General features: G+C 35.7%; 2 protein-coding genes across 3 annotated transcripts; one reads left to right on the top strand and one right to left on the bottom strand.

The window, feature by feature from the left end:
• Positions 1–13,631: 13,631 nt before the first annotated feature.
• On the bottom strand, positions 13,632–19,863 carry alg10 (ALG10 alpha-1,2-glucosyltransferase). The gene is made up of 3 exons (XM_088924063.1): positions 19,531–19,863; positions 18,708–18,905; positions 13,632–18,130 (listed from the first exon to the last, which is right to left on the bottom strand). Exons 1-3 carry the CDS (start codon positions 19,693–19,695, stop codon positions 17,072–17,074), a joined length of 1,422 nt encoding a protein of 473 aa, XP_088780189.1. The 5' UTR covers positions 19,696–19,863; the 3' UTR covers positions 13,632–17,071.
• Positions 19,864–20,103: 240 nt separating this feature from the next.
• tprkb (Tp53rk binding protein) lies at positions 20,104–24,056 on the top strand. Of its 2 annotated transcripts, XM_088924064.1 has the most exons (4): positions 20,104–20,581; positions 21,573–21,695; positions 22,096–22,272; positions 23,756–24,056. In XM_088924064.1, exons 1-4 carry the CDS (start codon positions 20,441–20,443, stop codon positions 23,840–23,842), a joined length of 528 nt encoding a protein of 175 aa, XP_088780190.1. In that variant the 5' UTR covers positions 20,104–20,440; the 3' UTR covers positions 23,843–24,056. The 2 variants fall into 2 exon arrangements, with proteins under 2 accessions (XP_088780190.1, XP_088780191.1); XM_088924065.1 differs by lacking the exon at positions 21,573–21,695 and having other exon boundaries at positions 20,114–20,581.

The raw sequence follows: 24,056 nt of genomic DNA, 5'->3' as shown, positions 1-24,056 counted from the left end.
TATTCAAAAATTGACAGTTATTATCAGGAGCTGTCTAATGAAGATTTAATAGAGTTGGAGGCTCAGTAAGTTGCAGAAGAAACACATGAAAAAGAAGATGCTGAAAACCATATAAAGAAGGTCATTGCAAAGGGGTTGCCTAAAGCTTTCAGGTTTTTGCATGGTGCAATGCAGCTTTGTAGGAGATAAAGCCAAATGTAGAAAGATTAAAAGAAAATAGCCTTGTTGAACATGCCATGGCATCTTCTGCTACAGAATCATCTACGACGTGAAAGTAGGGAATCTGTGCAATCCACTCTAGACGTTTTCTCTTAAGAAAAAACACTAACAGTATCAACCTCAACTATGACTTACCAGTATGTGTGTGCCAATAAATATTGCATTTGTTCTATCATTGTGTTTAATCATTTTTCTTTTTCAGATAGAAATATGTCATGTAGATTGTAATTCTAGATATTAGATCTTGTCACCACATACAGTATATACAATTAAGTTTCTGTCTGTGCTTTAAACATCACATCACAATGTAATTTTATCTACGGTATAAATAGATTGAGTTGTGTCTCTAACACATAGGTTTAATGTAGGTGTTAGGCTCAATACGTATAGTAATCTTTTATATACACTGTAAATGTGTTGTAAATTGCGATTTACATAGAATTCAGGTCATTTAGCAGGTTCAGGAATATAACCCCTACATAACTCGTTGACTGTCTATACCATGTTGGCATTAAATGGATGTGGTGTCGATGGACCAGTAAGTGGTTTTCTTCGCTCATACTAAATAAACATGGCACCAGTAATGGCTATACTGTAGTTGTCATGTTTTGGATGAGATGTTAAACTGAGGTCCTGACTACTAAGTCACTAAAGATCCCAAGACACTGTTTGTAAAAGTAGGAGGGTTAACAATGATATCCTAGCTAAATCCAAATTTGAAGTGAAGTACTTTCCCATTTGCTTGAACCTGAGCTATATCTTTAGCTAACTGTGTTCATGATTTCTGTAACGATGATGCACAATGGGATTAGTTTTACCATTTTTGGGTGAATTTCATTTGACCAGATTATTCTCGGTTTGCAGTGCACAAGTGTACAGGCACTTATTGGCATATGTGAGCTTGCAATGATGCCAAATTGGCAAGATATGAAAATATTTGTTAAAGACAAAATAAATCCACTATACACAGTTTAATTAGATTATATACTGTATGCTTGGGTGACTGTGATGAAAATCATTGCAAACAAATCTGAAAATGTTTCTTCTCTGGTTTGCTCCTGCTATCATGATATTCATATTGATAATTAAGTAATCATTGTAGTCAGGCTTACTAATATTCTCAATGCAGAACAGAGAAATTCTACCACCAAACATCACAGCTGTTCTGATAAACAAAAAGCGTTCTAAGCGGTCAATACCAATTACACAGATGAAACATCTAATCTTTTTTGTACTATAGTATGTGCTTCAAATCCAATCACCAACATCAAAGACATTTTAAATGTTTTCTAAAGTGAATGTTTACTCCCCAGAAAGAGATGCAGTTAATTGAACATATTAACAAAAATAACAAAAAGTATTCTATCTGTACAGTAACCCCTCAAGCAGCACCTGGAAAAGTATTTTGTCACATCTCAGAAATCAGAAGCTCCCTCCCACACACACACACTCGACATACACACAAAATACGCACTCCAGAAATGCTTTGCCATTTGTATTTTCAGAACTTAATTAACAAAATTGCTCCTTAGGGTTCCGTGTGAACAGCTCGCATATAACTGTCACCTGCCATTCCTGCTGGGATGCCTGAGAGGACAGAAAACCTCTAGCAAGCCCTTGGAGGTTTCCACTTCTTCTGAGACTTTGCCTGCCTCTTTAAGCCTGCATGTAACTTTTTAGCAAGTTACAGCTTCATTTACAGATGTCTACTTCATCTTGAGAGGCGATTAAATATTTAAAACTTAAAACCATTCGAAGAGAGAAGAAATATTTTATGAAGACTTGAAATAGTTCATAAATTTATGCTGACACTTGACTCTACAAGTTTCATACAGAAACATTATCCTACTGTGAAAGGCATTTCACTCCAAGCATACACATACAGTAGCACGTTGCTGGAAACTGGAGTACAGCCTATGTGGACATTCCATTCAATTCATTTTTATATAGTACCTTTCACAACAAGGTTGCCCCAAGGCACTTAAAAAAGTTGTGTGACAATACATGACATTATAATACAATACATGGTGAAAACTAATTACTAACTTACTAATTCAAACCCAAGATTCCAGAGCTGTGAAGTGATAACACTATCCACTGTATTACTCTCATTATAAGCCATATCAATTTTAAACACAAATTAAATATAAATTACTAAGGGTTAAAAACAGATGTTGGCACCGAGCTGCCTTGGATTAGGATGTACAATATACTATGTAAAATGTAAAATGTAAAATAATAAGATAATATAATTTTAATATGTCCTACTGGTCAATATAAGGTGGCATTATGAACAGCTTTTGAACGACATGAAATCTATGTTTTGTTGCTATCTACATTTGTATCCTAATATTTGATTTTGGCTTGTCTTCTCACTACCAGCCTATCAGTTTATACATATAAAGTTTCTGACAGCTGCCTGCCTGCAATTGGGCAAGATTTGATATGTGAAAATAATTCACATTTTGAAAATGGAATAGGATGTTGATGAAGCCAACAAGAATTGACCAGTCACACAGACAGGTGTACAGTGCAGGAGAAATGAACTTTCAGGTTTACTGATCCCACAATAAGGTAGCTATGATTCTGAAATGTAAAGTCTGTTGGATGCAAACTTAAGGGAGTATGACTAGTTTCATCTTTTTATCTTCACAAGCATCTGGTGAATTATATTTAGATTTCTTGTTAGAATAAGCATGAAACTGTGGGTGATCTGGATTACATGAAATACAACTTTAAAGCTACTATTTGGCACTTAAGCTTCATCATTAAATTTTTTTTAATGATGGGCATCATTTTTTCTGCCCTTACGTGGGCATTTCTCCTTTGTTTCACACTTACTTAATCAACAAGCAGGTATTTTTAACATAGCCAATTATTCAGAAACCACAATGGTATTTTTAACTGTTTTCATTTGATATTTCCTTTCTGGTTTCCATGACATTTCTACTATACACTTACATAATGACTCTTTAGTTTGTAAATTGCACAGCTATATTTTAGATATATTTCAGATATATTTTATTGAAAGGAGTACACACTTCCATACTTTAAGTGTAGTTCCCCCATTTATACAAAGTGAGCATAATATTTTGGAACTGTTAAAATAAAGTTAAATAATAAACCCTTTAATAATCCTTTATTGTATTTTCATAAACAACAATTCCATAATAGCTATTAATAGACTAGTTATAATTGCAGTTATTAATGCCTACTCACGTGGACACATTTTACGTACTTTGACAAGGATGTACATGAATGTTAAGCTTTTTTTGTGGGATTACTGTAACATCTTGTCTCTTGTCTCTTGTAACATCTTGTCAGTTCCGCAACTGGCGATCAATTGATCACCCAAGGTTTGCAAATTATGTTCTGTCCTCCTTATCCTGTTTCTCTTCCTCTGACCCTCTAGAGGACAAAATACAGTTACTTGACAATGCTCTTTTATCTACCCTTGACACCTTTGCTCCTTTAAAAACTCGAACCATCTCTTTCTCTCGCCCTGCCCCCTGGTACAATGACCATCTGCGATCCATGAAGGCAGCCTCTCGCAAACTTGAGCGTAGGTGGCGTCTTTCCGACCTACATGTACATTATCAGGTTTGGAGAGATTACTTATCTGAATATAAGGTTACTATAGAGTCTACTAGATCCACCTACTTCTCTCACATCATTGAAAATCACCAAAACAACCCCAGACATCTTTTCTCCACCATCAACAGACTGCTCAAGCCAAACTGCCCCACCACATTACCTGCCTCATCACAACTTTACAACATATTCTTAGATTTCTTTAGTTCTAAGATTGACAACATCCGGCATCACATTCTCTCCACTACCCATATCATTTCCATACCTCCTCCCTCCTCATCCAACTTCTCTGGTTCCCGTCTCTCCAGCTTCTCTCTTCTTGACTCAGCATCCCTAAACAAACTAGTTACGTGCATGAAACCCACCACATCTGATTTAGATCCCATTCCCACCACTTTATTCCAGTCCTGTTTCTCTTCTCTCTTTCCCATTGTCCTCAATATTATACATGAATCCTTGAGCACTGGCATTGTACCAACGGTCCTCAAAACTGCTGCCATTACCCCCGTGCCAAAAAAGCCTAACATGGCTCTCGACAATCTTAACAACTTTCGCCCCATCTCCAACTTACCCTTTCTCTCTAAAATTCTAGAACGTGCTGTCACACTTCAGTTACATAACCACCTCATGACAAACAACCTTTTCAAACCCCTCCAATCTGGCTTCCGTCAACTTCACAGCACAGAAACTGCCCTGGTCAAAGTTACCAACGATCTCCTAATAGCTTCTGATTCTGGTTCTCTTTCCATACTCATCCTTCTTGATCTCAGTGCTGCCTTTGACACTGTTGACCATAACATCTTACTTTCTCGTCTCGAGACTGTGTTTGGAGTTTCTGACACTGCCGACAAATGGTTTAAATCTTACCTCACTGATCGCTGTCACTTTGTCTCTCTCAATGGGTACAGGTCTGAAATTGGTCTTGTCAAGTCTGGTGTCCCCCAGGGCTCAATACTGGGCCCCTTGCTCTTCAGCATTTACATGTTCCCACTTGGTCAGCTTTTAAGATCACATGGCCTCAGCTTTCATTTTTATGCTGACGATACTCAAATATACATCCATACCAAACCTGACACTGATGTGGCTGTCTCTATTCTGTCTAATTGCATCTCTGACATAAAAATTTGGATGACTCAAAACTTCCTTCATTTTCACTGCGACAAGACTGAAGTCATGCTTATTGGTACCCCCCATCAACTTCGTAAAGCCAGTCCTGTAACCCTATCTGTAGATGGCTCTGTACTTGAGCTTCAATCTAAATTGAAAAACCTTGGGGTTATATTCGATTCTGGCTTAACATTCGATCCACATGTGCAGCATACTGTCAAAACATCTTTTTTTCACCTTAGAAATATCGCAAGACTACGCCCTATGCTATCATTAACTGTGGCTGAAAAGCTGATCAACATATTTGTATTCTCTCGAATTGACTACTGCAATGCTCTACTCGCTGGGGTATCTAGGTCTACCCTGAACAAACTGCAGTATGTCCAAAATTCAGCAGCCAGAATCCTGACCAGGTCTAGTGCAAGTGTTCACATTACTCCTATCCTGGAGTCCTTGCACTGGCTTCCGGTCAAATTCTGCGTAGACTTTAAAATCCTCATGCTCACCTATAAGGCTCTACATGGCTTGGCACCTCAATACCTGTCTGAACTATTATCGCCCTACTCCCCACCTCGCAACCTCCGCTCTTCAAATTCTGCCCTCCTTACTGTCCCCCAAGCCCGTCTACATTGTATGGGTGACAGGGCTTTCTCCTGTTATGCCCCCAAGCTCTGGAACTCTTTGCCCAAGGATATCAGAGAGTCATCTTCTCTAAACTCCTTCAAATCCAGACTCAAAACCTTCTTCTTCAGAAAAGCCTTTTCTTAACTGGTCCCATTCTTCACCCCTCTGCTCTTCTTAGTACCACCTTCCACGGTCTCCTCTATTGTTATTGTTGTATTGTTGTAATTGTAATTGTGTCTTATCTTGTGTATTCTTCTTATTTATTGTTGTATTCTTCTTATTTATTGTTATTGTCATCCTGTAAAACGCTTTGAGAAGCCACCTTTAAAGGCGCTATATAAAATAAAGTTTATTATTATTATTGTCTCTGATATTAATGCAGAAAAACATTTTACAAACTCTATTTTGTGTATGCTCACTGTTGTCAGTAACTTCAATGCCTATATTGTTCCAAACACCAGTTTGCTATGCAAGCAAATTCATAAACATATATATATATATTTGCTATTACAAGTTTAATACAACACATTTTCTTTGTTCATGGCACAGTTTGGTAATAAAGTAATACAAAATAAATATGTATTACAATAATTTACACAAATACATAACATACAATATTTCACAGCTGTGTACAGATATTTACAGTCCTATTCTTTTACAGAAATCTTTGTCTATTTGCAACATACATGCTGTACAGGGGTAGTGATGTGAGGGGTTTAATTTACTTTAACAATTAGAAATTTAAGCAGTAAATTGTGAGAGTTCTTGAAGACTGTTAGAAATCAAACACAATAATTTACAGTCTTATACATGAATTCTAAACTTACAATTTCTTGATATAAAACCAAAACAATAAATATAATAGAATGTATTTATGAAATGATGTGCAGTGTTTGGAAAAACGAATCATTCACTCGGGGATGACAAAAATTTGAGTTAATAACTTCAGAGTTAAAATAAATTGACTGTAATGTGTTATTGTCTACCTCATAGGTTTCGAAGGAACAGGTACTGGGTTTATTCCATGCTGAAAAGAAAAGAAAGGAAACAACATTTCGGCCGTGGAGCCTTCTTCAGGTGTGATAAAAAAAAAACTCATAGGTTTTATCAGTCTCATATAATTACAACACATCCATATTCTTACATAAAAGTATTATATATGTTTACTATCATGAACTAAACAATCAAATGTGTTTGGAATAAAAGTTTCACTCTCAGGAATTCTAATGCAAATAAATGTTATACTCAAAGATCTGTCGGCCAAATATCCTTGATAAGTTTAAATTTTCTGCTGAGAAAAGGGGGCTGGGCTGGTTTTCTGTGGTCTGACATAGCAAATGCTTGCTTTGAGCTGAGAGTGTCTTAGAAGAAAATTAAGGCAGAGATCTTTGACTAGCTTTGCTGAGGTCAGTTCTGCAAGTAAGTTAGCATCATGCTAAACTTCTGTAATTAGATGGTTTAGCACTGGACACAGATTTACAATGTCTCTTATCAGAGAGGCCTCTTAGCTTCATTCACCTGCATTTACATAGAGGCCCAAGCTGCTTCTTCAAGGCACAGAAAGATTATTAGAAATCTTAATAACACTTAAATCTATGTGAAATATGCCTTGCTGCTACATAGGGAAAAAGAAGGAACAAATGTTTTTAATATAACATGGTCTCACTCAGGACTAAATCATCTATAAAATGGGTGCTAAACAAAGCAGAATTTACTATAATACCCTGCCCAAAATAATGCATCATTAAACAGATTTCTTCCAGAATGAAGGATAATAGAAAAAGGAAATCAGTATTTCTAACCAATGTAATATAAGCTCCTTTCCTAAGGACTAGAACCCAGCCCTCTTGTAGTGCTCAAATAACTTAGACACTCTGTTCTTTTGGTCTGTTGAAGGAGATTTCACAGCAGATTCTTATCTCTTCCATTTTCTCCAGTGTCTATTTCTCTCTCTTTACCTGTGTCTTTCTTCTTTTGACCCTTTCTTTGGACTAATGTTCCAAGAGAGTGTCATGGGTTCTTTCATGTCAGGTATACAGCAGTAGATATTGTAGCTGCCAGATTATTTGACTGTAATAAAAATTGTAATTATATAGTATGACTGTCATGTCTGGTCTGTGAGTGGGAGATATGAAGAACCTGTTGTGGGGATAAAGAGGTCCTAGCACCCTTAAAGTGGCTCTGATTGGTTATTAAATCTCAGTATCAAAATAAATTAACTGATGGTATCACAAAGTTTTGACAAATTTTGAACTCAGTCTAAAATCGGGAACTATGTGAAAGTACTGTATGGTTGCCATGTGAGGGAGAAAGCAAACGTTCCCGTAAATTGTGACGTGAAAGCGGTCTTTCCTGCTCACTAGTCACTGTAAGCAAATGAAAAACATGGTTTCTTATTAACATTATTATGAGTGGATTTTAGTTAATTGGCAGGTTGCATTCTTTTTGCAATTCTTAAAAGTATCTAAAAAACGTCGCCTTGTACATATTGGTTTCATGAAAATATTTACTATTTTTATAGTAGCAAAATTTGCTTGGCTTACAATATAATAGGGAGGCTTGACAGAAAATTTTGTAGCCTTGTTCTGAATCACAAACAGTGTTGACAATATGGTGCTATGCATATGTCTCTTTTGTGATGTAAATTGGAGGATGTACACCTTACCATGTACTTGGTAGTTTCATTGTGGTTGGAAGTGCACTTATCATTGCCAATTTGTTATAACCACAAATGTAAAAATTGTGTTTCAGTTCCCCTTTAAAATTGCTAGGTGGAGTACCTGGCTGCAAAGCAAAAGCAGTTCCTGCATTTAGGGATCACCATGCGTGACACCTGCAATTTTTTTCAGCAAAGAATGGGTTAGTTGTTTTCTTTTATAGCACAGTCTAATTTCACACTCATTTCTAAATACATTATGATGTAAGCTGACAAATCAAGTTTATTTACAGTACATGTAATGCATGCAAGACTATTGGGAATATTTAGCCATATGGTTTCCCCAGAGCTGTACAGTATATAATCACTCTCAAAGAAGCAGTAGAAATAATTTGAACAAAAGCTTTTAGACCAATTAAAGCATTAGAATTTACTAAACACAAGTTGTACTATATATATGAATAGATAATGTAGATACATTAAGAAACAGTTTACAATTGTCCAAAATAACTTTTAAAATACTCAATGATTATTTAAATTCAAAACTTATGAATTCAGGACCTTGATGTTTTTCTATAAATAAATAATAAAATATAGTATTATTTATTTATATAGTATAAGATATAGCAGAAGATAAGACCTCTCTCATATAACTGTGTGGTTGTGGAAAAAACTAGGGAAAACTGTGTGGAAGTGCTTTTAAAATGAGCCTGGAACAAGTTACCCAGCATTGCATTTGAACTCACTATCTTGTCTTTCTTCAAGAAATGGCATGATGAGATCCCTAATCAATGGGCTTCTAACTCCCAGACCAATCAGATGTGCCAAATGGCCTTATTTTGTTTGTATGTATGCTTATGTTCTTACTTTATTTTTATAGCATTAATTTTAGCATTCCTTTGATGGAAACCATTTTTATACATTTTTAAATGAAAAACACAGAAGGAACTACCTTGTGCCTCAGTCTATAAAGGCACTTGCAAGTTTGAGCCACAGCCATATGCACATTTGTTAAGAGTATCTTCAGCTTGCCAACAGCAGTCCCTGAAATATGAGAAAATGAGAAAAATCCTCATTCAACAGGGGACCAATCCTGGGGTGATTATCAAATAAACAAGTCAAGGGATGCACAAATGGTAAAAAACTAAGACAATATTTTATCCAACAAAGTGGCATAGTGGTAAGTATTGCTGCCTCGCAGTGCTGGGGCCCTGGATTAAATTCCAGACTTGGGGTGCTATCTGCATGGAGTTTTTATGTTCTTACTGTTTGCATGGGTTTCCCCCAGGTGCTGTGATTTCATCCCACAGCCCAAAAACATACAGGTAGGTTAATTGGATTCTGTGAAAATATGGCCTGGTGTGAGTGTGTGCATGTTTGGGTCTGTGTGTGCCCTTCTAGCACCCCGTCCAGGGTGTACCCTGCCTTGAGACCATTGCTTGCTGGGCTATGATAGGAGATCCCTATCACAGCCCAGAAGAAGTGCTTAGAAAACAACTGTGCAATGAAAGGAAACATAACAGTAGTGTTATGTACATAACAAACATAACAACTGTTAAAATGTACAGTGATAACAGCAGTTCATACATGTCTCTTAGAAAGTCTTTAAAATCTGAAGCCTGCACATTTTCATTAAATTCCGCAGATGCAAAATGAAAAACTGAAAAATCTCAAATTCCTTATGCCAGATTATTAATTTGAAATAATACTGAAAATAGAGTTAAAGTTAGGTGCCCTGTATACATGATGTTCTCTTTTGTCCTATACTTTTACAACACTTAATTTATACCAAAAATAAGGGGCCAAGAGAGACATTTAAAATCAGGTCATAAAATGCAATGCTGGTAAAGAAAAACGGTTACACAAAGGAAAATTGTGCAATAAGGTACTGAAATAAAGTTACACATTTTCCTAACATAACAAATGAAAAATGATGCAGACTTATTTTGTGAACTGTATTTTTGTGCTCTTGAATCTCATCCTCTCAAACCTTTTTCTCTAAAGGATTAAGGAACCTGATCCTATAGGGTTTAAGAAAGGATATCATTTAATAATAAATACTTTGAAATATTTATTAACCTTTAAGGTGTATAAGATTGAGTTGTTCAAAAATATTTCTGATACATGGAACTTTATCAATCTTGTTTTAGAATTTTTTCATAAATATCATTAAACTTGAGAAATTACACTTTTCAGCTCTGTACTGTAGCTTATGCTGCCAAAGACAAAACCCGAGGAATTCAAAAGGCTAACTACAGTAGCCAACGTTACCCGATTAAAACATCATACAGTATATAACGGATGTGAAATGGATCTGCTCTATTGTTTGGACTATCAACACTCAACAGCCAGCTGACATGTGGGGTGGAAACAAAAACAACCTAATATTTACTGTTCCACAGGTGCTAACCCTGGCCGTGTTAGAGTATCTGTATGAATATGGCAAAATAAAATGTAAAAGTCTTTCCCATATTTAGCTTTTACGCAAAAATAAAACATACCACATATATACTTTTTGCTGAGGCCAGTCACATACTGAACAGTATATTGTCTCCAAACTACGCAACATAAAAGTTTGTAGTTCAGTCAATTATTACAGGTGATGTGAATGGTATTTCAAGAAAGGAGCTGTATGAGCTAATCATAATGAAAGAGCAAGAAACTCACATCAGAAACAAAATAAAATAATATCTGATCTTTGTAAATGAAATATGGAAAGCAGCTTCTCATTCACTGAATATGTTTTTTTAAGAATAACAGTAGTTTATAATTAGATTTTTTTTCTTCATTTTAGATTTTTCTTACAATGTTATGAAGTGGATTTCTATAAAATCTAATAGTGTCATTTGGGCTTAATTGTTTTCAAGGACAAAATTGTGGCTCAGATCAAAATGACAACAGAAAAGCATATTATGAACAGACAAATGTTTTGACCTTCAGCAGGAAGAGGAAAAAATATAATATGATAAACAGACAATATGTTGTCAAAATAATGCTTTGTTCCTAGAATGAAACATGAACTAGGTCATATGTACTGTGTTTTATGGAGTTCGGATTAGGGCTCTGCGGAAGACAGTAAAAATGTAATGCATTTTTATTGTACGTTGAAGATATTCTGGCCATGTAGGAAATGGCACTGTCCCTCTGAAATGTGTGAATAAGACTGTAAAACACATTGATGGAAGAGTGGAATGTGGTGGTTTTGTAGATTAATGTTGCAACTATTTAAATTACCATAAATGTAAACAAGGTTTGCTTTTCACGCTACTAAATAGCAGCCCACACCATGACAGTGATCATGTTCGACAGCTGGAACCCATCCCCTGTCATTTTCCATACCTTTACATCTCTGCTTTGACTGAGTTGCTGAAAACAGAATTCAGGCTGCTGACCTCTGGAATGCCACATGATGGTGACATACTTCAGTGGACAAGGACTGTCACTGTTTTTTAAGCTGCAGCTGAAAAAAGCTTTCTCCTAGCTACATGCCTTTTGTGGCACTTATGTAGGATTCAAAAACTTATACTTTGCTTGTGTCTCTCATTTCTGCACACTCTGACAGACACTGTAGATTTTTTCAGACTTGTCTTATTAATGCTCTTTTGGCATATGGTATAATGCTTGATGGACATCGATGTTTGTCTGCTGTAATCCCATTGTCATTAAACTGGGTGACGTTAAGTACACATTTGACAGGGTAAGAGCTCATACTCTGGTCACATTCAAAGTGATCTCCCACATGATCTCTGGTAAAGGGTGAAACTTTGCTAGTATTATATATTGAATTCTAATTGCATATCTCATTGACTACATTTTTTTTTCCTTCACACACAATGCAGTATGAGTAATTGGCAGCTCCACTATTTTAAGGGGTGATGATATTGTTTTTCTGCACGAGAACAGTACCATCCCAAGTACTAAAAAGATGGTTTGCATTGGACATACAGCTTCACTGTTCTAATTGTATGATTAAAAGTAATAAGTTAAATGAAATAACAGTAAATCTATACATTCAAAAAATATGTATCTGCAGTAAGAACTCAATATGCCATCTATTCTTGCATTCTGTTCCTACGGAAATGCAAAACTGAAATACATAGAAACAAACATAAATCAAAATAAATATAATATAATAATTAGCTTTGTGACACACCTGCAAAATTGACAGCTGTTACCTAAGCGACTTCAATATCTATTGAACCTGTCATATGACAATAACCATATTGTAATTTAAAATATGTCAGTGGTAAATATTAAATATCAAGAAATTGGCAATGACAGGAATTAGTATTCCCGTGATGGCGTCTAAAGATCCATTGCATGACATTTGAGAATAAGGAAACAAAATGTAATGCTTGGCTATATGGATAAAAATAAGCCCTACATTTAGCCACTCTCTGAACATCTTTTTCTCCTGAACTGTACTGTCCTCACCCGTCTTGTCATTTCCTGCACTCCCATCTCTTCCACACTTTGACCACCATACTCCCAGTTCTCTACTCCAGTGCTGGAGGCTGGAACATGCCATCTCTGCCTGAACTAGTCAGGCTGTTCATAGTCAACATCTCATCTATTGCAATGATCATTCTGTAGTCTATCTTACTTTTTTTCTGAGCTAGTACTCGGATAGTTAAATAAAATAAACCTTAAACTTTTATCACAGACATCTTCTTTTGTGTATGTAGGAAGCAATAGTTATGTGTTTGTGTAACTAACAAGACAGGGCAGAAAGAACTGTCACAGGCAGAACAGTTAATCAGACAGGATGCTTTATCTTCAAACCTAGTCAGAATGTAAATCTTGAATGCTTTCTGCCATTTAGAATAGGTCTGGAGACCAGAATGAATAAATCAATTACCTATGCACCAAATAATCTATGATTTCTGCTGAATTGGATTCTGAATCCTGGTGAATGGTTTATGAATGCAAGGCACGAAGGATTCAGTAAATGAACTGAATAAGACAAAACACTGTGGATTACAGATCTCTTGCAACCCTGACTGGATGGATGACAGATCAGAATAAGGGATTACAGGGATTGTCACACTTGGGCTGAGGTGTGCTTATTAGGGAGTTTTGAGAGGATGCTCTAAAGGTAAAATGAACACAATGTCACCAGTTATCTCTCACCTTTAATCGGCATTGAGTTCTGTATACTAAAAGTGGTTGGACAGTTCAGAAAAAATCATCTTTTGTTCAAAGCCTTTAAGTTTGATTTTTCAAAAAATGGAAGAATATTTTTGCTTCTACATTTTTATTTGAAAACACAGTACTGTAGTGCCCCCCAGTGGAAGATTGGCATTACAAGGGCTGTAGTGAAGAAAGCTCATTCCTTCCTAGTAATTTTAAAAATAAATAATATTCCTTACACTTATATAGTGCTTTTCTGGACACTCCACTCAAAGCGCTTTACAGGTACATTATACATTATACATTTAGATGGGAAGACTCTTTAATGCTTCTTAAAAATATGGATTACATAAAAATGAAAAAGATTTTTAGAATAAATCTCAATAAATATATGCCCATCTTAAACCAAACAACAGAAAACTCCAATTTTAACTGAATTCCAATTTAACTTCTAAAGATTTAACCACAGGGTTCATTAAAAACAAAAACTATATATACATTTAACATTTAAGGCAGAATCCAGCAGAACCAAAGAGCCATCCATACAGTGGAAGGCGTGGAAGGAAGTTATACCTACAGTAAAAACAACAATAATAATAATTCCTTATTATTATACACTCAACTCAAAGCTCTTTACAGGTAATGGGAACCCACCTTCACCACCACCAATGTGTAGCCCCTCCTGGTTGATGTGACGGCAACCAAATTCACGAGTATGCTCACCACACACCAGCTATCAGTGGGGAGGAGAACAAAGTGATGAAGTCAGTTCAGAGATGGAGATTATTAGGAGGTCATGGTAAAGGCTACTGGGAAATTTGGCCAGGAAGCTGAGGTAACACCCCTACTCTCTTTGAGAAATCCCTTGGCATTTTTAATGATAACAGAGGGTCAGAACTCGTTTTTACATCTCATCCAAAGGACGGGTGGTGTACAATATGGGTGGTGTACACCGAAGAGATGATTCTTAGTTACACTTTTTATCCAAAAGTCATTTCCTATAAACTTGCACATAAAGACTTATACAACAGGATCTCAACATTCGCGAGGGTTTTGTGCAGAGAACTATCACAAATAGCCAAAAGTACACCCCTGTACCATTGTGTAATTTACTACAGTATTTACTGAAGTATGTATGGTCAAAAGACATATGTAAGCCTCCCTTATATGGTAAGTAATGTACTATTGCATTGGCTTTAAGTTAATTTAAACAACATTGATCAACTAAAATAAACAGTAATTACAAACTTATAGTTAGTGATTAAAATAAATAATATGAATGCTTTCTCTATGTGCTGCTTGCACTTTTTCTCTCTACCTCTCATTGCTAGTATGCCCCCACTGTAATGAAACGGGCAGTAAAATGATCAGTAAACCTGTAAATTCGTCTCCAGCTTGTCATTATCCACACCCCGGATGTAGAACCGGGAGTCTTTGTTACCATACAAAAACAATGCCACGTTCAGATGCAGATGCTGGGTACTTGTACCACCAATTTGAAAGCTGTGGTAAAACATTTCAGCTCTTCTTCCACCCAAGACCCTGTCAGCCAGACAGAGCTTTTCTGGACATTCTACTCAAAGCACTTTACACATAATGGGGACTCCCAACCACCACCACCAATGTGCAACACCTACCTAGATGATGTGACAGCAGCCATAGTTCACCAGTACGCTCACCACACATCAGCCATCAGTGGAGAGGAGAAAACAATGATGAAACCCAATTCATAGATGGGGATTATTCGGAGGCCATGATTGGTAAAGCTTATTGGGAAATTTGGCCAGAACATCGGGGTTACACCCCTACTGTTTTCGAGAAACACCCTGGGATTTTTAATGAACACAGAGAGCCAGAACCTCAGTTTTATATCTCATTCGAAGAACAGTACCTTTTTACAGTATAGTATAGTTTTTGATGGCAATAGCCTGCTCACACACAGTCAGGTTTACTGAATTTACACAATAAACTTAAGAATGTATTGAGTAATGTATGGTCAAATGAATAAAAGATGACCCGGTACTTAAACACCCTTTGCATTATGTTTCACAACCACACCATCTGAAAGCAAATATAAGAATAAAAGTACACAAGAAGGGCACCAAACAAAAAAAGTCTATGCAGTCCTTCTAGCTCATTTGATAGTAGCTAATTGATCCAGGCAGTTCAGGCTCAAAAGAAAGAGAATGATTATTTTACTAAGTTAGAATCTAGATCTCTGGTATAAAATATTATAAAACTTCACAACTGTGGCTCATCCTCTAACAGCCAGAACAGCTGTGAGCACTAAGGCAAGGCGTCACCCTTCATCCAGGGCCCCACCTCCACACTGAACACACCCCCGTGTAAACCCACAATAGTTATCTGTAAATCAAATTAGTGTGCCTGTAAACCATTAAATTTAAGAAATGGCCTGGATTGTATAACTTGCTTAACCCTCTATAGGCAGATATTCATTGTGTTTTCTTTTTTCTCTTTTTTTAGCACGGAATAAACCTATTACTTGATATTTGCAAATGGTTTACAAATACATTTTTCATGGACTTATTCTAATCATTCAGAAATATAAGATAAATCACAACATATGATTTGCATGGATGGATCTCAATCTGCATCCTTGTTCATTGGGAAAACTCTGTCAAAAGGTGTTTTAATATTGGCAATGAAACAAAAACAACAAACACTGTAACAAAAGTTAGGTTTCTATCAAATGAGCACGGAAAAATTGTAATAACTCCTCAGATTTAGGTAACAGATTACTTATGAATGTTTTCTGAATACAATATTTAAGATTAATGGGTATTCAAATGTCAGCTCTCAAACACAGCATGGGTTTTATAAAGCTTGTAAAGCTGACCTATATAGGAAGGGTCTGTACAATTATAATAATAATAATTTTGTGGATTTAACTTTTTTAACTGAATGTTAGTTTACTTTCTAAGATAAAATGAAATAATGCAACCTATTATCCAAAAACAGCATTGCATAAATTCCATTATTTGTTATTTAAGGTGCTGCAAAGTGGTTTCAAACTGAAACAACTTCTACTTGATCATGGATCAGCTTCTGTATTCCCTTCTTTAATTGCACTAATGTTCTCCCACTAAGAACAGTCGTTTAAAAAAAATAGTTTTTGAGATGACTGCTTCTGATTGCACTGAACAGGGTGTGAGATGCTTTAATACAGTATCCCCAAACCTTTAGCCAGCATCAACAAGATTTACGTATCAACTAAATAAAACTATATCCATCACTGTCTATATATAATGCAAATGAAAATGTCCATTATACTTAAAACATGACAATGGAGAAAATAGAAAACAAAAAGATAACAATAACATAATAAAGACAGAATATCACAGTATACCAAAGGCAAAAGGAAAGAACCAGTTATTGATCAAATACTGTTACTCCACAGTAAAATCTTACAATGTCAAGTTCAGTACCTTCAGTGCACAATCCAAGTACTGGAGTCCTGTTCCAAGTTATTGCTAAATAATGTGTCCCTTTTGTACTGCATTAATAAATAAGGGATCTGCTTAAGTGTTTCTCCACCTGAAACATTTTAGGAATTCTTTTAAAAAAATCATCTTTTGGTTGGTTTCACAGATGTCAGTTAATAAAAATAATTTATTTTGTGCAACATATAACAAATTACTTGGTCATTCTTGCATTTCTTAAAGGGAATATCTAAATTAATACAATATCTAAATCTAACCTCTTCAATATCCTTCTGACAAACAGTTACCACATAAACCTCTGCAAGTCTGTACTATCAGGCCAGTTGAAGGTTTTATTCAAAAAAATGTAAATGGTCACTGTATTCACAGTTGTGTAAAAACCTATCTCTAAAATTAACCTGAAGATGGATGGTACTGGTATGTTAAGTCTGTAGATTAAATAGGGCAGTATAAAGTATCGAAATTCCAACAATTTTTGGGGAACTGATGCTGCAGACAGACATGCAAAAAACATCAGGTTCCAGAAAAGAGATTTGGATTTCAGTGCTTCAAACAAAATCCACACTGCAAAAACATAGCCTGGAACCAACAAAAAGGGCACCAGTTCATGCCTCTGGAAGATCTTCTTCCATATATAAAAGGGATAATGTCGGTTGTCTGCAAGCAAATACTTGTGAACAAAAGTAAACTTCCAGACCATGAATAAGGAGAGGGCAGTCAGGAAGAGAAACAACAAAGGGTACTTTTTCAGAAAACGAAAGAAATTTACAATCTTTTGACAGGAAAGTGTGTCAAAAACTGAGAAGACCAAAGTAAATGAGAAAAAATAAAATAACTGTGGGAAGTTCAGACAGGCTTCATGGCTACTTCTGTCTCCTACCACTATCCCTCTATTTAAAATAATGAAAACAAGAAAGCCCATTGCTACAGTGGTATACGGCCATGTCAATCTGATCACAACAGTTACATTTTTTGGAGTCAATAGGAATTCCAACAAAAAATGTGTAATTTTTCTGGCCCCAGCAAGGGAACCCGGTATTGGGCTGGGGGACTTTTCGTCCTTTTTCTTTGTCTGCTCAGTCTTCCACGCTTCTTCCATTTTCTGGGCTAGTACAGTGCCCGCGCAAAATGCCACCCAAATGACATTGGTTTGGCGAAACATAATAGCACAAAAGCCAAGAAGTGCTGATAATTTGTGACTTCCATATAGACTCATCAAGTAAGCAAAGAGGATGAAAAATGTGGACCCAGCATCTGTGTAGTAGAGGAACGTGAAGAAGTACAACACTGGAAAAGACGAGAGCGCCAGAGATGACAAAAGTCTCCGAAAAGCAGATGCAGCCTGGAAAAGATGGTAAAAATATCAGTTAACTGTCATTGCTTAGTATGACAGACCTAGAACAAGTACTGTAATGGGTGATTCCTTGGCATTTGCTTTCAATCAAAAAAACAAAACTCAATTTACTAATGACTGTGATCTATTTTTAGATGTTGTACTTTGAATATTTTTGTTAGTTTAATCTTTACCATTATAATAGTGAAATGAATCTGCAAATACAGTTGCTATTAAAAGTATTCACTCCCCCGCCCCCAGACTTTTTCACATTTTGTGTTGGGGGCTTTTGCCATTGATTGACACAAAACACTATAATGTAAAAGTGAAACTGTAGATATGTGCAGGGCATAAATTGTTAATATAATGTTATATGGTTGTCTAGTACAAATGTATTGCACTCTCTACCCAACATTACTTTCTGCAGTTGTCTTAACATTGTATTTATTTAATTTCATGCAAGTTTGAATACTTTACTTTCCATTAATAATTTGCACAACTTTATTTAAACATAATACAGCATAATCTCAAATTATGTTTCCTAAAACTCTTTGCATTAGTTATTGAATTAAAATAATTACTATACCTTATCTTTTCGGTGTAGTTCACATGTAATAAGATAAATCAGGTATAGGTTTCCACTACTGAACAGCAAATTTATAAAGCGCAGCATAGCCGTGGAGCAGACAACCTCTCCAGTCCAACCAGCCAGCCATACTGATGGTTTAATAATTCCAACAGAGATCAGGTACAATCCAGGAAGTGTTGTAATCATAGGATCCCACTTTAGAGAAACAAAAGGTATTGTTATATAGTAAGCGGTTTATAAGATACAAGCCACAGACAACTTCACCTTTTTTTAGCGGTAGATTACCTTAAATTAAATTAATTTTAAAATAACCTTAAAATAAAATAAATATCCGTTAAATTACATAAATGTTGTATACGAGAATAACGTTCTTTTGAAACATTAACGTTTTCTGCTACACTCTTTCAAAACGTTGAGCAGAAGTGTGGAGAACAGTTTAGGGCTTTTGTTTCCTAGCTGTATGGATGTGGGTTTAAGCTGGAGTACTGTAGGGCACTGGTGTTGTAAATTTAAGTAAAGGCAACTAAGATTGCTCCAGTCAAATGCATATCGGTATATTCCAATGAAGACGCTTTAGAGAAAGGCATCAACCAAACAATACAAATACTAAAATAACATATTTGAAATGAAATAGCTATGACTAACACCCATGAGCTAGAAAAAAGACATTATTTCACTCGGCGAACATTTCCTAACAGTAGCTCAGGACAAATAAGCATGATCTTGGATCTAACGCTGATCGAGGTTAGCAATGCATAACTGTTCAGTTTTTTTAGATTGCAATATATGCAGCCTTACAACGTAGGAATACATAACCTACCTCGTTGAATCTTCCTTCGCAGTACTTTTGCGCTTGCGGTACGTGAAAAATCTCATCCATGTAAGGTTCTCTTTGTTCTCGGGTAATTTTTGAGAATAGAATACAAGAAACAAGGAAATAAACACTGCAGAGAGTGGAAAAAATGTACCTTTCAAACCTCTCCATTATTGTTCACTTATTTTTTAAAAACCCTATACTCAAACAAAGCTTGATCTAAACACATATATATTCAAATAAACATTTAAAGCGTGCTGAAAATACCACTATTGTTATCTCAATGTATTAGGCAACATACTCCACAATGTTGGGTTTTTTAAAATGGTTTTTAAAAATAGGTCCGCGATCTAAGTATTCCGTCAGGGAACATGGGTGCTTAATATCTCCTAGAATAATAATGGTGCATCTTTAAACATAGCATAATAAAACATACGTTTTGCGATTAGTGATTTAAATTTTTTTAATATGCTAAAAAACTAAGTTATAATAAATTTTAGATTGATATAAATCAATAAATAGTATGTACAGTGTTCTGGTTTCCAGGGGATGTTGTTCTGATCGGACCTGTGAGACTCTGTGCGGGCATTTACTGAAGCATTCAGCGTGCTGTTAAAGTAGGAAGTCGGAGCTTGTTTTGATAGCAATAAAATGTCTAAACCTTAAAAAGAACTCATTCAATATTTCTGTGAATCACGTGGTCTTTTTACGCCACAATAATATCACGTCGTTGGTTTATGTTTTGAGAGTGCTCTTGCCAGTTGGTTACAGTACCTTTGGAATAAACCTTAATAAAATATAACAGATTATTTTGAACTCGGGATTTCGGGAGTCTACCGACATCACTGCTGAGATACGGTCTAACTTGGACTGTGTCTAAGTAAAACATTAGGTATTGCTGTAGTAATGTGAAGAAATGAATCTAACTCAGCAGTTAGAGTTGTTTCCAGAATGTGTCGTGACACAGGTGCTGTTTAAAGATGTTAAAAATGCTGCAGAACTAAGAAAAAAAGCGATGGAAGGTGATATTGATGGCGCGTTAATAAACCCGAGAATGGTATGTATTAATGTGCATTTTATTCGCAATTTGTCTTAGTGTTCCCAGAATTTCACTAGTAAAAGCTCCATTATTTCTTTATGTTGGTTAGATCCATATTCATTTCACTGAATCCGCTAGGAAAATTGCCTGGTATCCTGGCAACTATTTAGTGGAGAGAAGGTCGTGTTTTCAATTATGCATGCACTCATAAGTATGTTTTGCATTTTATGGCAGAAAAATGTCAAATGCCTGCAAAAACAAATACAGTATGTTGATTGCATTCGTATTCACCCAAGTGCAGAATTAATTTTTGAAAAGTAACGCAACAGGTTGAATGGACGCTGGGTGTAATGTTAGTGCTTCACATTTCAGAATAAATACTGTATAACTGTTTTCCTCCCATGCAGGTTCTTCAAAGGTTTCCTAAGCGAATAATCACGATTGTATGTTGGTAGTTTCAAGCCTTGAAAAAACTTGAGATTCTAAATGACCTCTGTTTCCTCTGGATTTCCCTCGAGCTGAAATTTAAATTTAAGAAACCTAGTTGGCTTATTTAGTCATTTTCATTTGCCTTAAGCTCTTAAAAGGGATGAAACTCTTGAGGTTGGTGTTGAATTAATTAGCCAACATTTCAAGTGGAACCAAAACCAGAAGGCCGAGGGGTAGTTCAGATGCTACATATTACCTGCCATGCATATATTTTTAATTATTTAATTCCAGATTGGGTCTTTAATATCATTGAGACCTTGATTGTACTTGTATCTTTATTTCTCAGATTGGAAATACATTGCATAACTAATTTAAAATTTGTACCATCATTATAGAAGAATGATGTACTATTTCATACAGTCTTACAAATACCATTAAACATTTTGTGTGTAGAATTTATTGGAATATTATTATAAGTTGTATCCATATGATATACTTTTATGGTGTTGATAAGTTTTATGATACTCATATTACAACTTCAGATGTGAAACATTTGTTGTTTTGTTCTTTTTTGTTGCAGGTAATTGACCCTTTCCAAGTACTAGTAGCTACCAACAAGGCTGTTCACTTGCAAAAGGCTGGCAAAATGAAGACCAGAACACTTTATTCTGAAATTATATTTAATATTTCACCTACAAATAATGTGAGTTTCATTTATATGCAGTTATTGAAACAGGCAGCACACACAGATATGGAAGAAATGTTCTTTCGAAACTGAAATCTAAACTTTCAAGCACAGGAAAAAGAGTTCAAGACCTACAGTATAACCGCAACGCCTTAAGGTGGGGTTTGTATGAAGAATACAGCAGTGAGATTATTTTTGCTTTATTTGATGTGTGGATAGAAAAGTATACAGCATATAGTGTGTATTGAAATTAAAGAAAATAATGGGACTTGATGGCCAAATGTTAATAAGTGCTGTTATTGACCTTGGCAGTCCTCAGTAAATTGCAAACAAATACACTGGCAAATTATATTTCTAAATCACATGTGAATATGCTTTTTTTGCATGAAATTATTTAAGATCTTATTTTTATTTCTAGATTTCTGATGCTTTTAAAAAATTTGGCATTTCTGAGAATGACACCGCAGTTCTGATTGTACTCGTGCATGAAAAAGATGGGAGAAACACCCTGGAGGAAACTGTGTCCAAGGTGGAAGGCCAGCAGATACCCCTTGATGAAATACCATCCTTGAGTGACGTCAATAAAATTAAAAAGGTTTGTCAATAAACTGTAAAAGTGCAGAGAATGCTTTATTAGCAGATCCCCAGGGTCTTCAAGAATCATCTGGTCAAGATCTTTGGGTAAGAAAGCTACAGCTAACCAAATGAAGAAGATGGGCAGAATGGTCCATTCTAATTTTTAACTTTTCTAAAACCCAGAAGCCTCCAACCCTACATGTATGTCTGCAAACTCCGAATACATTATATTTTATAGGTGACCCTAACTAATTTCAGAAGCTTAGGCACACTTAATTTAATTTTTGATCAATTATAACTCAGATCATTCATTGCTGAAGATTTTTGTTCCTAATGATCTATAAATAATTTAACAAATTGCCTGCAGTTTTATACATTTGTGGGCAGGATGCTGGGGCTAGTTCCAGACTTGGGGTGCTATCTGCGTGAAGTGTGTATGTTCTCACTTCCAGAATCCAAAGTTATACTGGTAGGTTAATTGGCTTCTGGGACAATATGCCCTAGTGTGAGTATGCACGTCTGTGTGTGCCCTGTGAAAGACTGGCGTATCATCCAGTACCCTGCCTTGCACCCATTGCTTGCCGAGTTAGGCTATGGCTCTCCCATGGCCTCTAATTGGATGAAGGGATTAGAAAACGGATAGCTGGATGAACGCAGTTGTTCCATGTCTTTAATAATTGGCATGTTAATGATACACTATTGGAGCTTTCCATGGTCAGACTTAGTGATGCTTGTTTTAACTGGCCTGTGATAATACAGAGGTGAAGATCTTTGTATCCTTCTCTAGTGGATACCGATTATGCTAGTGTCCTTGGTTTGTATTGTTCTCCTTGGAAATTTACTGCCTGTAATCCTATTTGTATTTGCACAGTGGTGAGGGCTCTAAGTTTTCAGTGTTTATTTTTTAACTGTACAGAATTCCTTTTATTATTACCATAAGCTAAATATATTTCTCAGTTAAAAACACTAAACTGTTTTTTAATCAGTCTCTCAAGACATAATTTTCAAGTGATGGTAATCACTAATCAAAGATAATAATAATTCTTGGTTACATTTGTCTAGTGTGTTTCTTACATTGTTATAGCATGTTTAACTCATATTTCAGTACTATGGATGTACAACATAGTCTAGAGTTCATTTTGTAAGATTTTTACATTTCTGTGGTTCTGTTTATTTTCAATAGCATTTAAATTACACGTCTGTATGAATATTTTTTCACACTATATAGTGATGTGTTCAGTGCAGAATAATTTCAAGTACATTTTGTAAATCAAATATTAATAAAGAATGAATCAAAATTTCAGAGGGTAACTGAACTGGGATCTAGTAAGGATTCGGTAACGGTCAATTACCATTAATTAATTTCTTGCAGGTAAAAAATGCCCAACCCATGGTACTGTTTTATATTACAGTGAGGTGCATAGTCTAGCTAATTTAGCTCTATTGTAGTATCATTTTAAATCGGTAAAGTAATGGTTGATGAGCGTTGTATTTTCTTTCAGATATACAAACTCACCTCTCAGGAGGAAAAGATTGGAACACTGCTGGATGCTGTCGTTTGCAGGATGGCTGTAAAAGATGTTGTGTAACAGACCACCATGGATTGTGAGAACTGCCAAGCACAATTTCCTGTATGGGATTTAAAGCAAGACTGGAGCTGTTTATTCATTAAAAAAACCTGAAGTGTACAGTATATAAACCTTGTAATGCTGTTCTCTGTACCCGATACCTTTCTAGAAATGGAGAGGGTTTACACATGGGAGTGAGTAATTCAAAATAAATAATACAATTTGTTTTACTGAG

This window comes from Atractosteus spatula, chromosome 8 (assembly GCF_055471065.1).
Source record: "Atractosteus spatula isolate fAtrSpa1 chromosome 8, fAtrSpa1.hap1, whole genome shotgun sequence".
NCBI lineage: Eukaryota > Metazoa > Chordata > Actinopteri > Semionotiformes > Lepisosteidae > Atractosteus > Atractosteus spatula.
Note: the sequence above shows the minus strand (reverse complement) of the source record. Positions and strands in the feature narration are given on the sequence as shown.